General features: G+C 40.9%; 1 protein-coding gene across 22 annotated transcripts in view; it reads left to right on the forward strand.

The window, feature by feature from the left end:
- Window positions 1-16,763, forward strand: part of camk2b1 (calcium/calmodulin-dependent protein kinase (CaM kinase) II beta 1) — a 107,955-nt gene that overhangs the window by 60,438 nt on the left and 30,754 nt on the right. For 21 of the 22 annotated variants that reach the window (XM_036598052.1, XM_036598071.1, XM_036598055.1 and 18 more), the window contains exons 8-13: window positions 521-604; window positions 723-817; window positions 3,599-3,721; window positions 3,819-3,902; window positions 4,655-4,697; window positions 12,238-12,275. In XM_036598052.1, the coding sequence (XP_036453945.1) occupies window positions 521-604; window positions 723-817; window positions 3,599-3,721; window positions 3,819-3,902; window positions 4,655-4,697; window positions 12,238-12,275 (467 nt within the window). Of the gene's footprint in view, window positions 1-520; window positions 605-722; window positions 818-3,598; window positions 3,722-3,818; window positions 3,903-4,654; window positions 4,698-5,270; window positions 5,367-12,237; window positions 12,276-16,763 lie in introns of all 22 variants that reach the window. The other variant, XM_036598051.1, reaches the window with a different exon arrangement.

Here is a 16,763-nt window from a genome sequence, read left to right on the forward strand (position 1 = left end):
TGGCTGTCTTGTATTGTGCATTACTCAAAATTTCAGTATGAATGGGTGGCTAAACTGCTGTAGGCTGAATAGGTGGATATATGTAAGTGAGTTGGTTTTTGTGGCATCAGAGAAACAGTGAATTCAAAACGACCAGTTTTTGCTGCATGGTTTCCATGTTTGGAACCATTTTCCAAGATATTGGCCCTTTAAGTAAGAAACGCAGCACACTGAGTGCCCCTTTAAGCTTCCATCAGGTAGTGTAATTAACAGGCCATTTTGTACTTCGACAAGGACGTTTGAACTTTTTTAAGCTGGGGGGATTGGCAGTGTTTTTGTTATTCCTAATTGGGACTTTAAAGTTCTGCAAAAGGCTGCTTTAAATGTCACTGGTCGACCCAGGACTGCTAGCTGTATCATTGGATTAAAACCACAGTTTATATAGTCCACAGGAGACTTTTTATTACCTTCATCATGCATTATGAACACAGTTGTTGGTAATGGCAGAGGATTAATACAAGTATGTGTCTGTGTTGTGCAGGTTTTGCGGGGACACCAGGGTATCTGTCCCCTGAGGTGTTGAGGAAGGAGGCATATGGAAAACCTGTGGACATCTGGGCCTGTGGTAAACACACACACACAAATATGCACACATATGCACACACACACATACCCTCTGCAAATATCAAGACTGAAAGCACAAACACAAGAGAAAGTCAGTGATGTGTGTATTCGTGTGTCAGGTGTGATTCTCTACATTCTGCTGGTTGGCTATCCTCCATTCTGGGATGAAGACCAACACAAGCTCTACCAGCAGATTAAAGCTGGAGCTTACGACGTGAGTTATACTTCTTTTCCCTTTCTCCCTCTCCTGGGCTCTTTCTCATGTCTTTTCTCTGTTCCATCTGTCTTCTCTGCTTGTCATCTTTCTCCTCTCACCCTTATTCAGTTCTTTCCATATAACATCAGTTGATTCCTCCCTCCTTCTTAATCCATTTTCCTTCATCATTCATTCTCTTGGTACCTAAAGCTACCTTTTCATGCTGTACCTATTCCTTCTTGACATTGTTTCTCATAGACAAGCTTTCACTGGTTGCACAGCCCATAAACATTTCATACCTAGCAGGACACAGCCAGTACCCTATCCGCACTGCACACTATGAAAGTGTCTTCTAGAAATCACTGTTACATTCATAGCTAGCATATAGCCCAGTAAATGGTGAATATGTCAAGGATTGGGAATCACCTATTGTGAAGCAGAGGTAGCACCAGGTAGGTCCCAACCGGAGGGGAGTCAATGTTGACTCTTCATAGCCAGGAGAGTGTGCATGGTGATGAACAAGTAGCTGCTGCATAGATATCCACCACTTTTCAACCATGGAGACTGAATGCTGCACACCAATCAGAAAACATTTTCCAATGACTGGATAGTCAGCTGACTGCCAGCTCATAATCCATTAGCTACAGCTCTGGACCAGGTTGCTTCAGCTACAACTGAAGGTGTGCTGAGTGCATGTGCCGCACCTGACCCGACAGCTGGGAAAAGAGGCTGTTGCTGAGCAGGAGCTGTAAATGCCAAGCCCCTCAGGAGATACTAACGATGGTGACCTATGCTGCTATCAGTAGGACATGGTGGTTGCAGTTTTGAATTCTGTGTCATGGAGGAGAGGAAACAGAAAGAAGGAGTAAAGCAGTTAGTCTACCCTGTCGTGCATCAACACATCCAGACCTAGCAGCACTGCCAAACAAATCCACACAATTAAAGCCACATGCTTTCTGTTCCAAAATAGTCTGGACCACCTCCAAACATAGTTACCCCTCCCTTGAAAGTAAGGCCATCACCTATTTGACTGGTCTAAGCAAATGAAAGCAGAGAATTGCCCATATTAGCATGTGTTGTGAGTCATGAGGAATCGCACCAAATTTTTCTCTTATCAGTGATTGATTTACTAGTAGAAAGTGTTTGTTCTGGGTAAAGAGCACATAACTACATCTGGTTTATGTGTCTAAAGACCACCGGTTTGGGTTTTTCACTGATACCGTACTTGTGCCAAACTTCCCCCCCGACCTGTTAAAGACACATCAGTTGTGATCACTTCCATGCGTGAGAGGATCAAGCTCAGAGACACATTGGCGAGGAGCTTTAGTCTCCAGGGTTCTAGAGCTGGCATGCCCTGATGTGTAAATGTCTCCACATGTTTCTCCTTTACCAAATCTAGATGTAAACCCTCCAGCCACATCTGGAATTGATAAAGTTGCAACCGGCCCAAAGCGAGGACCACTGAAGCTGTCATCATGCCCAGTAAGCATAGTAGAAGCAGGAATGTCAGGTGGCCACCCAGCATGAAGCTGGAAAGGATATTAAGAATGGCTTGAACTGTGTTGAGGTGAATGAGGGCATCATGGAGCCTGAGATGAGGTTTATGAAATGAGGTGTTTGTGCTGGCATGAGGGAGCTCTTTGCCTGATTTGCAGTCAGCTGCAAGCTTTACACATGCTGGAGGAAAGCCAGCGTACCCAACTGCTTAAATGAACTCCTGCAGAGAGCACCTTAGCACCTATACACTAGAGCCCAGCAGCAATCCTGAAGTTTGTAACCAACATTCCTCTTCAGTCATGCAGCTGAAAAGTTATCTGGGCAAAATAGGTAGACACCTTAGGATGTTCTTGCATCTTTGGCAGCTGGGACTGATCCAGCCAAACTTGGCTGAAGGTTCATGGCTAAGAATCCATGAGCTTCTAGCTGTCTCAGGCAATATAACCTCATGCTTGAAAGGCTACATCAAGAAGTTCCAGCAGCCAGCTCCATGTCAGCAGATTGGAACAAAGTCTTTAATGCAACCAGCAGATGAGCAAGGAGCAAAATGTTGGGAAAGGAGAACGAAAGTTTCTCTGTTCTCCGGCTAGCTGCAGTACTCTAAGCCTGAATAAGGGCTTCATCTGCATATCAGCACTCAGTGCTCAAACTGTTGGTTGAAGATTGAAGACATACCTTCCTGACCATATTGGTCAGATTCTGCTGTGGTCAGTAGTCCTGTTGCCTTTGCACTAGGTTGCACATCAGGCAAGAAAAGCTCCACCCACCTACAGACAGAATTAGCAAACTCAGGGGCACCAGGAGCCAACAAAACTGTGGTAGGCATGGAAGGTCATGGAGTGATGTGTCCATGCCTAAATGCACTAGGGCCCACCTAATAGTCCTTAGCATGGGAACCACTTCACCCAGGCATAGCAGATGACAAATTGGAGCTAAGGTTCTCAGAGAGTTTTGCAGCTAATTGAAGGTAAGTACCATGTCCTGAGACTCTACTTTGAAAGCAAGAAAGCTTAAAAACAAACGTCTGTCAGCTCATTTTCCTGAACTTGGGTAAGGTTTGGACTTACTTGATGATGTGAGTTGGATTCAGACAAAATTCTGAATTCTGAGTTTTTGGGTTCAGAGCAAAATTTACAGCCCAGTTAAAGCTCTAGGAGGTGCATTAGGACTATCCACTATGCTTCACATTGTCTCTGCTCGACAGTAGGAGCCCGATAGAATGGTTTGGGCTTAATTCTGGATTGGTTCATGATTCACAGCTGAGAGTATGGGAGTGCATTTGACCTTTGTTGTTTCTGATAGTTTCCATCTCCAGAGTGGGACACAGTCACTCCTGAAGCCAAAAACCTCATCAACCAGATGCTGACCATTAACCCAGCCAAGAGAATTACTGCACAAGAGGCCCTCAAACACCCATGGGTCTGCGTAAGTACACAAACAAAGGTGATACATTTTCTATACATTCATGTAAGTACCTGCACAAATGTGTTATAATTCTATTTTCCATTTTTTGCCTCCATAGCAACGTTCTACAGTGGCCTCCATGATGCACAGACAAGAGACAGTGGAGTGTCTGAAGAAGTTCAATGCCAGGAGGAAACTTAAAGTGTGTATCTCGCACACTTCTTTGTGTTTATGTTTCCATCAACGTTGTACACAAATTGCAAGTGCATTGCAGAATTTAGATTTTTGCTGCCCGGGAGTTTATTTCCATCAAACTGACTTTTAGCAATCAAAACACTTTTTACGTAATAACATAATGTCCTGTAAAATAAGTTTAAGGTTTAAGTTTAAATTTTGTTTTTAAGAACGTCTGACACGTTTAATCTTTGAAATTCACCTATAACTTGTGCACCTTTGGCTTCCCTGACTTCCCCATAACCTACTGATATGGAAGTTTTGTTTATTTGTTTTATTATTATTAATATTACTTTTGACCCATTGCAAGAGAGATGTTTCTGTGTCATACAAAGCTGTTTGAGGACTTTCAATTTACAAAGGCTGTAGTCTTTTCTAAGCATCTCTCTCTCTGTAAGATCTAAAAATTGGCATCATTCCTTCTAAAAACACTCGTCTCCTCCTCAGTCCAGCTTTACCTCTCTACCATAAATAAAATAAAAAATGACACATAAAAATGAGACAAGTTGATTGAAAAAAGTTGTAGACATTCAAGAAATATTATTAACAATTTCTGTTTCCATAGCCTTTACATGAGACTTTCCGTTTTTTCCATTTTAAAGTGTAAAAGTTTTTTTTGGTCAAAAATCCTTTGATTAGAAACATAGCTGTGGTACCATGAATACTTTTGCTGATTTTAGTTTTTCCTTTATAACTCTTGGTTCCTCTCTGTCCTTTCAGGGGGCTATCCTGACTACCATGCTAGTGTCACGGAACTTTTCTGGTAAGTCTGTTGGATGCTGCTAGCACTGTCTGCTTTACGTTAATCTTCCTGGCGGCTTGTTCCGTTTTTGTTTTGGTTTTTTCAGTGCGTCAAGAGTCGGGTCTGTGTGTGGTTTATTTTTTGTTCTATTTTATTTATGTATTTATTTTGACAGACACCCGTGGACCCTGTTTCAGGAACTGCTCATCACATCTCTCGGCCCCTCCATGTCCTTACGTGCTACTGTTGTCTGTCAATTTGCAAGGAATACGAGTCTGTGTTTGCCTTTCAATGAAATGCGTCCGTGACACTGTTTTTTCTGTGTGGAGCGATGTTACAGCGTGTATCGGTTGGATGACTGATATTCTCTTGTGCTTTTAAAATGAACATCTGATGTGACAGGTTTGCCACTTAGTTCAGTGGAGACCATTTTGACGTGATCTCCTTAAGAAAAACTGTTAAAGCCTCGTTTCTTCTGTGATCTTAGACTAATGAACGATTTTCTCCTCCCTGTGCTCTCTCTTTCTCTCCCTCTCCCTCTCTCTTTGTTTCCCCCTCTCACTTTGTGTGCGTGCGTGTGTGCGTTTGTGTCAGTGGGTAGCAGGCAGACCACGGCTCCGGCCTCGGTCACTGCCGCCGCCGCTGCTGTTGCTGCGGCAGCAGGCACCACAGCAGGGCTGGTGGAACAAGGTAGCAGAGCCCCCTGGGGGGCCTTTTCTCCTCCCTCTGTCCTCTTTTTCATACACTCCTCCTGTCTCCTTCATTCCACCCCCCCCTTTGTCCTCCTCTTCTTAACTTTTTGTTGTTTGACTCTTTCCTTCACCCTGACTGCTTGTCCTCTTTTGCCCCTTCTTCTAAGTCTTACTGCTCTCTTTCCTCACTTGCCCATGTTTTCCTTTACCCTCTCTTCTACTTTCCTGGTCTCCTTCGTCTCCTTTTTCATCCACCTTTCTCGTTTCCCACACTGCATGGGGCTAAAAGCATGCGCCACTCACAATGACTCATCTTTACCTCCCTCTTCTTCCTGTCTCTGACTTCACTCCTTCATTTGTCTCCCTCAATTCACTTCAGCTTTCTCTCCTTCCATTCCAGCTCCACCTCCTCTGTTGTCCCATCCAGCAGCTCATTGGCGACGCTGGTTGTCAGTTATGATTGTCATCACTCTGTTATTCTGCCCATAGCATTGAAGAGCTACTGAGCACGCATCTTTAGTACTTGCACCTTTTCACGTCTTCATCTCTTATTAGTGTGCTCCATCGTATGCATTCCGAAGTAACTTTCTTTCTCTCGTTTATCGTCCATGTTTACATCTCTTTTCATCCCATAATCATCATTCTTTTCATTTTCAGCCCTGTTCCTCTTCTTCTCCTTCCTGTCCCTATGTATTTGTATGAGATTGTGAAGTTCACCCTAAAAGTGGGAATGGAACAGGCTGCCTGCTGCTGTACTGAATGCTGCATGGGCGACTGGACTAACGCATGTTCACTAACCGGGGGGGAGGGGGGGAGTGATTTACAGCAACCTGTGCATGGTGGAAACTTTGTGGTGCACAGAGTAAGGCCTTTTTGATGGAGTGGGCTGGTATATACTGTGCATTTGACCAACTTTAGACTGTTGCATAGGTGGATGTTACCTACTGACACTGATGTTTACATGTACGCTCACTGGCTACTTTATTAGGTCCACTTGCCTTGCATCTACACTTTTTGTCCATTTTATCAGGTCCACTTACCATATAGGTAAGTGCACGTTGGTGCGCTTTGTAGCTCAGCTCAGCTACAGATTGTAGTCCATCAGTTTTTCTCTGTAGTCTTTTCGGCCTTCCTTTAAGGCTGACGCAAAAAAGTAGCTATTTCTGCCGTTTTATGTAGTCTTTTCCGCTAATAATGTGATTTCTCTGTGCTGTTGTTGTGATTATGAAAGAATGTGATGTAACAAAGCTGAAAACTTTTTTTATTCCGTTTTGTCAGAAACTAGCATTTTTAATAAAGAAATGCATGAATAAGAATGTCACACATCAGTCATGGAATTAGATGTGCTTGCCAAATCTTTCAGTTTTTTTACTGACAAATCAAACTGCTAATGCACACCCTCGAGCGCCAACCAATCAGATTGTTTGTATGTGGTGCTGTAATCGATTGTGTCACACCTATAGTCACACACTGAGATTGAACACTCGAGCACACATCAAGCAGGATAAATAATAGTTTAAACAACAATATTAGGCCACCAATATTGCGTGTGTTAAAGCGACACAACCCCAAAGCGGCCAACAGTTGGCGAGGGAAGTGATTTGCTTTGCTGTAGTGAAAATGCTGCAGTGCCTTAAAGAGTGCATGACTGCTGCAAGGGTTAAAAATTCAAAAATAAAGCATAGAGATAAAATCTTTGCTCTACAACAAGTACACACAGGTCTTTACAATGCTCAAATTATTTTAAAATTCACTTCTTTTATTTATCTTTTTTTTATTATTATTATTTTTAGCAGTTTTGATATCTGGAAGTGCTGCAGCCCCCTTAGCATCCCCACTTCCCACATCTATGCTGCAGTGACACTGACATGTTAGTCAGGGTGTGTTTAAACACCTCAGTGTCAGTCCTGGGCTGATAATGATTCACCACCCGTAATTTTCCAGCCAACAGCATCCTGTGGAGAGAAACTGACCACTCATAAAGCACTAGAGGATGTCCAACACAAACTGCCACGACAGATGAGCTATCCTCTCTAACTTTACGTCTACAAAGTGGACCAACACGGTAGGCGCATCTAACAGAGTGGACAGCAAGTGGACACAGTAACATGCTATTACTGTGTCAGTGTCACTGCAGTGCTAAGAATGACCCATGAAATAAATACCTGCTCAGTGGTGGGAGGTACCAACAATTCATAAATGAGGTAAAGGGGGGCTAATCTGTGATTGTAGAGCTACCAAGCACACCTGTGTGGTCAGTGGACCTGATAAAATGGACAAAGAGTGTAGACACCAAGTAGGTGCACTTAATAAAGAGGCCAGTGAGTGCACATACATTATAAATGCCTGAGCATGTTTTGGTGTGCAAATCAGATGGACTCATTGCTACTTATTTGAGGCCAACCGTCTTCAGCCATGGTAGAAATCCTGATTAAATAAAACATCCATAAGTACACAGTGAGATGCAGAATAGGCTTGTGGAGTGTGATAAAGCAGTTTCTCATTCGAGTCTAGCTGTGGCTGTTGCTTTGTGCAAGAAGGCTGCACTTCATATTTGATGCGGCCTACATACGCCTGCAATCAAATATTCAAATCTGTGGCCGTTCTAAACGGTGAAGTCCTGTTAGATTGAGCACATTGGAGAGCCCTCATTCGGAGGGGTTGAGAGGAGAGCTGGTGCTCTCAGCTGGAGTAGGGTGGCTGTGGCTCGGTGTAAAGGCTGCGCTTCATATTTGATGCTGTCTCCACACGCCTGCAATCAAATATTCATGCCGTGCTGCCTCTCTTGGTTAGCCTCTCTCCAGCCATGCCTCCTCGTGCTCGGCTGTAGCTTCTGCTTCAGATCAAATACCTCGCCTAGGCCACTCAAAAACAAGAACCACATCTGGAATATGAAGATTCCCTTTAATGCTCATGTACACCATTTTCTTGATTCATACATTAAAAAGGCCAGTCACTGGAACACAGTAGGAGTTTACTTTTTAATGTCTTGTGTGGTTCTCCTTTTGTCATAGTTTATCATAATTGACCTATCCATGCTCTGCATTGGACAAGCTTTACAGATCGCTGGCAGAGATCCCATTCAAACTGAGAATTTGCAGCACACAACTTAGTTTTTGTCAAAATATAGAAATTGAGTCAGTTCTTGATTTCAAATCATATTTATGTTCTACATGTGTGAAATGTCACGAACAGATGACTAAAAACATCTTTAGAATGGTAGCAGTGAAAGTTTTTTACCTGTCTGGTCTGAGTGGTGAAGCAACATCATGACTTGTAAAGAAAAAGGAAAGTCGATGATGAAAACAGTGTTAAGAGCTCGTCAAAAGTGGAAATGTTAAGCGCCACTTCAAACTAACCTACTGACAACATCCAGTTTAGAGGACGTATGAACTAAACCCAGAGCTCAACATAATAGGACCCCAAATGTGCTCGTCAGTTTGTTTTATTTATGTTACCTTATGAAAAGACAGGATTTTTTTTTCTAATGTGGACAAATATTCTCAAAGCTTGCAAGATTATTTTTTTCAAAAACATTTTGTTATTTATTTATTTACTTATATATGTATTATCTTAATTTATTACGAAAAGTCTCATGGTTAAGCATTCAGAGGTAAGCATTGTCGCTGTTCACTTATGTCAGTTCATTTGTCTGGGCCTTTGTAAGCAAGAAATTTGATCTGGACTTTGGTAGTTTTTAGTTGAATACCAAGTTATACTGGCTTATATCATTATAAATCATATAAAGGCCTGCATTCAGCAAGCAGCTGCTCTGTCTGTTTGGTCTGCTGCAAATGTGGCACACATCTCTTTGTCGTTTTTTTTCCCGTTGTTCCTGACTGTTGCCTGAATCACTACTTCAGTTACGTTGCTGACAATCTTACACTACAGGACCTGTGAACGTTGTGAGTCCTAAAAAGCTCAGTAAAATAACATCACACTGCTAAAATGTATTTTAATAGCTAAAACTAGGCAGCTCGGTAACCTTACATTGTAAACTGGAAACTCAACATATTGTAAAAAATACTGTAGCTGTCCAATTTCAATAATTCATGTTTTGAAAAACTGAGTTGTGTGCTGCAGTTTCTTGTAATAGTAATGAACATAGTGTGTAGCATCTCACTTTTCTCTGTTCAACCTGGTGACAGAAAATGTCAATTTTGACTTCGCCTCACTGGGTCCTTAGAGCATCTCTAGAGCAAAGACTTAAAGAGTAGGGCTAAGTACTGCTGATATTTTGACCTCTGCTGTCCTCCTCTTCTCTTCTCTTGTTCTTGCTCTCTGTGTTTATGCCAAGGTAAGGATCTTACCCCTCTCTCTCTCTCTTACCATAGAGCACAAGTTAAGTTTTCTCCACAGGAATCACTGTTCATTTCCCCTCTCTCTGACCTCTTTGACCTGGCAAATTAAGTTCAAAGAGGCCCGTAGTGGATCAGCATTTTCGAAGACCCTGTCTCTGTGTCAGGGAACACAGCCTCAGGGCTGTGATATGAGCCAGGTTAATGGGGGCCAGTTGTATGTTGTGACCTTTTCAGATGAAAATTTATTTGAAGTCGCAGATATTACAGTGCTTTTTCAGTGGACATGGTCTTACTCCATTCGGTCTACCTATTTTATATATGGCCAGTCCCAGCAGTCATCGTCACTTCTCTCTTCCGGTCTTGGACTGACCATTTGGACCTTGTGGTTGTGTGATTCAGAAAAATGCAATATAGGAAATTTATACTGCGTAATCTGCTCTGCCAGCAGCCTCCTGTATAAGTGTTGGCTATGAGTGTATGATGTGAAATCGTTTGTGAGAAATAAGGTTTGAAGCTGATTTGTAAAGGCATGACTTCATTATTGCTGCCACAAGAAAACAGTTCTCCAAGAGGGAAACCAGAAATCACTGCTATTTTTAACTTTTAACGTTTTGAGGCTTTATTTGGTAGCACTTTATTTGGAGTGGTCCTTTGTAGGTGATTAATAAACTCTTAACAGCTCATCAGTAGCACACCAGCAACATATCAGTGTAGCAGCAGTAGTGAAGCATCTGAATACACTGAAGTAAATATCTTATAGATGTTCTGTTGATACATTACTTACATTAAGTAGATGAATTGTTAATATGTTACTTCCATTACGCAAAACCTAACCTTACCCAAAACCTAACCCTAACCCTGGGCCTAATCCTAACCCTAACCTTAACCTCAACCCAAAACCTAATCCCAACCCTCATATGTTTTTGACATGTTACTGAAAGTCAGTTGAGTGTTTCATCTAAAAAGGACCACTTAAAATAAAGTGTCGCCCTTTATTTTTGTCAGTTTTATTTCCTCCATGCTACAAATAGTTTAAAGTTGGTGTTTCTAAGTTGTAAATGGCCGAGAAACTAAAGGGTTTTGCTTTTTGGATTCCAGGAATGAATGGTTTTCTTGTGACAGTGATGTTGAATACAGTCATGTTAATACTTGTTTGTTACATGTATTAACAATGTCCTGTATTCTGACAGTTTTATATCACTTTAAAAATGTATTGCTTTAAAGGTGCAGTGGGTACAATATGCATGCTTCTAATATTTGTATACACCATTGGAAATCTGTGCATGAGAGTTGCAAACATTCCTCCATTCTAGATCCTGTTTTAAAAGTCCTTTTGTCATTTTTTTTTCCCAATATTTAAAAAATGCTATAAGAAGAGAAAAACAAACAAATAACAAAACTGTTATTGTAATAATATGTTTTGTCTCTATGCTATCTGGGGAGCTTTCCAACCTTGGGCACCTTTAAGCAAAAGTGTTTTAAGTGCAAAACCCTGCACACTCTTTAGGGAAACATCTATTAATGGAGAATGCAGAGGCTTGCGTGATTTATGAATTTACTTATTTTTGTATTTTCAACAGAAGTTTATACACAGTGCCCTCTGAATTATTAGGAGAAAAGGGCAATTAAAATGCCGTTTATCTTACTGATTTTGAGTTATTTCTCTGAATAATTTTCTCTCTCTGAAAGGTTAGATTTCTTTCATGTCTTTAACATAGAACTGCCTTAAACCACGTCCATAAATACTTGAGTCTCATAATCATAATCATGCAGAGGAAAAAATATTATTAAAAAATTCTAAAATATGTAATTGATATATTTAATTTAAAAGATCATATGGTACAGGAAAATGTTCTTTATTTTTTTTTTTACATTTTTACCTTTATTGCCACTACAGCAGTGCACCCACAAATCTGTCTCCATTAATAGTGTATTTGTGTATGTATTTAATTTTTTTTGCTTTCCTATTATCTCTTCCTTGTACAACAAAGTGTTTTGTGGCACGAGTAAAAAGAAAAATTGCTGCCAATGTTACAAGTGCTGCTAAAATCAAGTTAAAATCAATCAAATCATTCAAGTTTATTTCTAATTATTCAACCAGGCATCATTTTTTTGTATATCCAATGAAAAGGAAAACATTAAGTTTTAGTTATTTTAATTTTTCTGTCCGGGTTCCAGTATTCGTCTTGTTTATGTGAATAACCCAGCTGCTGATAAACAAAGACAATTTTTTTAGCCTTTTTTGGTGCCAGTAATTCTAGAGGGCAGCGTATTGACAGCTGATCAGATTCAGTGTGCAAGCAGGTAATCGTGATTGAACTGATCAGAGGCTGAGTTTCCCAGAGCTTTGAAGAAGCTGTTGTTGAACTCTTAACACTGTAACATCTCTCACTGGAGACATTGCCTTGGAAATCCAAAACCACAGTGCATCATTGTAAATGGGAAACTGAGCATGTTTCTGTTTATCTTTCACTTCAGATACATGCTTATTGATAAGTATAACTGGAATAATTGCTGATCTGTAATGTTTTCTGAACCTTTTTCTCTCTTTCATTTGTGCTTCTGCAGCAGCCAAGACTTTGCTGAACAAGAAGGCCGACGTTAAGGTAAGACGATCTCTCAACCTTTTCCCTTTAGCCCACCTGACCTATGGCCTTTACCTCCTTGCTCTTTCATTTCTCGCACTTTTGCTTTTCTTTCTCTTATCTGTGTTTCTCTGCCACTGCTACTGCTCTGGTTATCAGTGTCAGTGCACAAGTGTGTGTCCCATGTCTGGTGGTTCCTGCGTCGTCACTTTTTGTTGCGACAATTCACAATGTCAGCTAGATAATCATATTTTGTGTATGTGTGCGTGAATTTGAATGATTGAGTGAAAGTCTGACTTTTGTACTTGATACTTATGTATATGAGAAGCCTTTACATTCCAGCTTTCTGGTCTTTCCCTCTTTTGAGGAATGAAAAAAAAAAAAACTCAGATAAACTTCTTCTGTCACCTAAATTGGCTTCTGCTCACACTAATGCTGCACCACTTTGTCACTTCACTATGACATTTACACTCTATTATAGATATTACTTTATTCCCCACCATTCAGGTTTATGAACAGTGTCAGCGCACAGTAAAGAACTTGTGAGTAGATGAAATGCTGCTTATTGTAATTTATGCACTAGATTTGTTCCACAGAAATCAGGGCGCAGTAATATAAGGTGTTACCGAACGGGTGAAACAAGCTTCATCCGGTCTGCTAGAGAGTGATACCCCCCCCTGAAAGAGGAGAAGAAACGGATTGGAAGATTTATTTCCGTCTGCACATGTGCGTGTATGTGGGAGGTGTCGTGGAGAATAAAAATGAAGGGGGGGCAGTGATGTCACCAAGGAAGCTTTGGAATCTTCCATGAGAGCCAAATACAATGTACAGAGTGAAGGCACTCAAATGTAATATGAGCCTAAAATGGCAAAAACACAGCATATGTATTAAGATTTCTTCACTCTCAGACAGCACACACATACTCTCAAATCCATACCCACTTAGAATCACAGTTTTATGTCATGTCAGGACATGGGGTCATACATGTATATGTGTGTGATACGCAGCCTAACCCTTGTCTTATCCTCAGTAGTTCAACTAGTAGTTCATCAACTATTTGGTTTTGCTACAAAATCAGGACATTTTTCTGATGAAAATGTACAGCACTGTGCAAAAGACCATTCTGCAATTAATTCATTAATTAATTTATTTATTTATTTTCCATCAAAATGGCCTTTAAGTACAAGCTATTTATTTTTCAGCCTCGGGGAAAAAGCAAGAAACGTATTGTTGCTGTTGCGCAAAAACCTTGTACCTTGTTTTTGTTCTAAAGTTTTGTTTTTTTTTCTTTTTGTGTTTAAAATTTTTAATGAAGAACAGATTAGAAGGTGACATGTGAGGACAGCTGTTTATAACGGAAAGTCACGGTATACTCCGGACGTGATCCTTATGCTATGAAGAGAAGTGATTTTTCAGCTCAGTTCAGCTCAAAGACTTGCCTGCTATAGAGGCAGTGCAAATAAGCAGCTACCTCATCCTCTTGACATCTTTCTACTCAAAAAAACAAATGAAAGCACACAAATATATGGAGGCATACAACTGTCCTAGGCAGATGTTGGCTTCCTATTCTAATTTTCTTGTTCCACCTTAAATGGTGCAACAGTTGTTATTATTATAACACCTGACTGTAACTGCTGCACCATTTACGGTGGAACCAGAGAATTCTAACCATAAGCTGGCACGGCAGGATAAGTGCTTCACGTTCTTCTGTCTGTTAATCCTGTGTTAGTGGCGCTGCTCGTACGTATTGTTTTAAATCAGCAGTGCACTCCCACAGGTGAACTGTGTAAAATGCAATGCTCGGCACCTCCCGACCCCGGGTGATAGTTCGCCATTTTGCTGGTGTTTTCTGGTCAATTTCTTTCATTTTTACCCCCTTAGGAATAACAACTTTTGGTACTCAATAAACGCTCATCATGGTTTCTCTGTTAGATCGACTTGAGCACCAAGTTGAGTGCCACAGCAACGCAGTGACATGACGTCATTTGGAGACAACCTATAGATGTAAAGTTACCGTTTTCTAGATAAGACGTTTTGTTCCAGCAGCAAAACTTTCATGATCCTAAACTCACTCAGTGATGTTGAGGTCAGTCCATTGTTCACAGTCCACACCAGCAGCTTCTTTGTTTAATTTATGAGTTGTCTATCCTGTTCTCAGTAAGGGCTTCTTGACAGCTGCACATCCTTTCAGACCCATAGCGCTGAGTTGTCTTCTCACAGTGGAAGGATGGACAGAAACACCTGTGGATTTTTTCAAGATCTGAAGCAGCTTGATTTTCTCCTCTCTCTCAAATGTGAAAGCTTTAAGTTCTGTTTATTTGATAGGGAAAGTTTTGGTGGTCTACCAGATCTTGCATGGTTGATGGAGCCCCATTTTTCCTTTATCTTTTAATCATTTTTTTGAACTCCAGTTTTGGAAACTCTTATTTTCTTTTGACTGTACCTTTTTTTCTTAAATCTTAACTCCTGAGGAAATATCTCCTGAAATTAATAACTTGTACTTCAAAATTCAATAAATTAACTTTTGCGCAGTACTGTATGAAAACAAGCGAATTACAAAGTGTAATTCTTGCCGCTAAGTAACCTCTCATGATCATTGTGCTGCATATTCCTAGTGGCTATTGACCTTTTCCTCCACTTCCATAACTTACAGCAACCATTGCACCTTGCTCTAACACATGCTGTGTGTGTGTGAGTGTGTATGAGTGTGTGTGCATGCAGCAGCAGAGAGAAGAGCTAGTTCAGTTGGGAATGTGACTCTAGTTCCAGGAATAGCCGCGAGTCTGAACCCTGGAAACTCTGCGACAGAAATAGCATCACTGTGCTCCTCTCATCGCCTAGCAACAGGCTCCCCCACGTCCTCCATCAGCCATTTTAAACTACGGCTCTTTTTCTCTCTCTTTGACTCCCTCGCTTTCCTTCCTTCCTTTCTTCCCTCCTTCGCTTTTCCTCCAGCGATATAGCACTATAGCAGCGATGCATCTGCCGATCTCTTGCTTCCTCCACACGCTGCCAAAAATTTCTGCTCCTTTCTCAGAACAGACTAAACTTGTTCACTTTGTATTCAAATGTGTGCAGTGTCAGCGGTTACATAACACTGCATTCGTGTTTTGCTCTGCTACTGAAGCAAGTGGAAGCTGCGATGCGCAAAAGTGAAGAGTTCTTCCTCATTACACAACAAATGGTTTTCCAAGGATGTTCTGTATTAGATGCAGCTTTTTTTAAATACTACTGCTTTGCAATGTGGTAGTGAGTCACACTCAAGAGAGATTTCCCCAGAGCCCTTTTTCCTTTGAGTTATTTTTTACAAAATGAAAAAAGATTAATCTGGATGTAAACTTGTAAACATTAAAAACTCTAGTCTGGAGAACCTTGACAGCCCAGCAGTAACACTGATGTTTTTAAAGACTGCTGGTTATTGCGCAAACCTTGAAAATGGCTCAGCGGTATTTTAGACAGCTTCTGTTCCTTGTTAGGTACATTAACTTTGTAGCATCAGTGTGTAGCTACATTACCAAACTGCAGCTTTGATTTATTGGGGAACTGTTCCTTTCTCCATTAGGATGTTAGATCAGCTTCTGAAATCTGCTCTTTGTTTCTGACCACTTCTGGCCACACGTGCATCTGACAAATCACTTTTAATCTTTTCTCTTACAGCATGTGTACTTTTAGCCTCCCTGGAGTGCGCACAGTACTCCACTCTCATCCTCCACCTGCAGCACCCTTACTGCTTATCCTTCACTTCCTTCCTTCTTCCCCAAATCCTCTCTTCCAAAGTGCCTCTCGTCTTCAACACCTGAAGAATGTGTCTGACCAGAATGTTCTACTTTGAACATATTCCTGGTGCATCATTCTCCTTCTCCTGTTTCTTTGCCCTTATAACTTTGTACCAGGTACATAAAATATCTTTACCGTAGTTTCTTTTAGGGGTGCACTGACAATAACCAGGTTTAATGGCCGCTTCCAGTTCTGTTGGAAAATGGCAGCCAAATTGGCAGAGGACAGATTTTTGGGCTAATTTTTTTTTTTTTTATAAAGCAATGGGCAACAAGTTGTCCTTTAGTTGAAGCTTGCACTTTGCGGCCTAAATAAACACACTGGTATGAAACACAAAGACTGATTTGTTGGATAGGCCTCACACATGGAAAGACATGGATGCAGAACATTCAAACACAGCATACCTGTACTGAAATTGTAACACACATTGCCCAAAAAAATAAAAATAAATGGCCCGGTTGCCGATCTCAGGAGCGTATATTGACCGTGTGATAATCTCAGTGCAGCTCTGTTTTGGTTCTGGCCAGTTTCAATCATGGATGATTTTGGTTCAGGCCAATGTAGATCTTGGATGATTTCAATTTTGAAATGTTTTAGATCCTTTAACAATAACAATAGTAAGTTTGGTTAAGCTCAAAGATGCTTTACAATTCCAAATGACAGCAAACAAAACATATACACACACACACACACACACACACACGCACACACAGAAAAACTCCCAACTGCCAT

Source organism: Colossoma macropomum, unplaced genomic scaffold, assembly GCF_904425465.1.
Source record: "Colossoma macropomum unplaced genomic scaffold, Colossoma_macropomum, whole genome shotgun sequence".
Classification (NCBI taxonomy): Eukaryota; Metazoa; Chordata; class Actinopteri; order Characiformes; family Serrasalmidae; genus Colossoma; species Colossoma macropomum.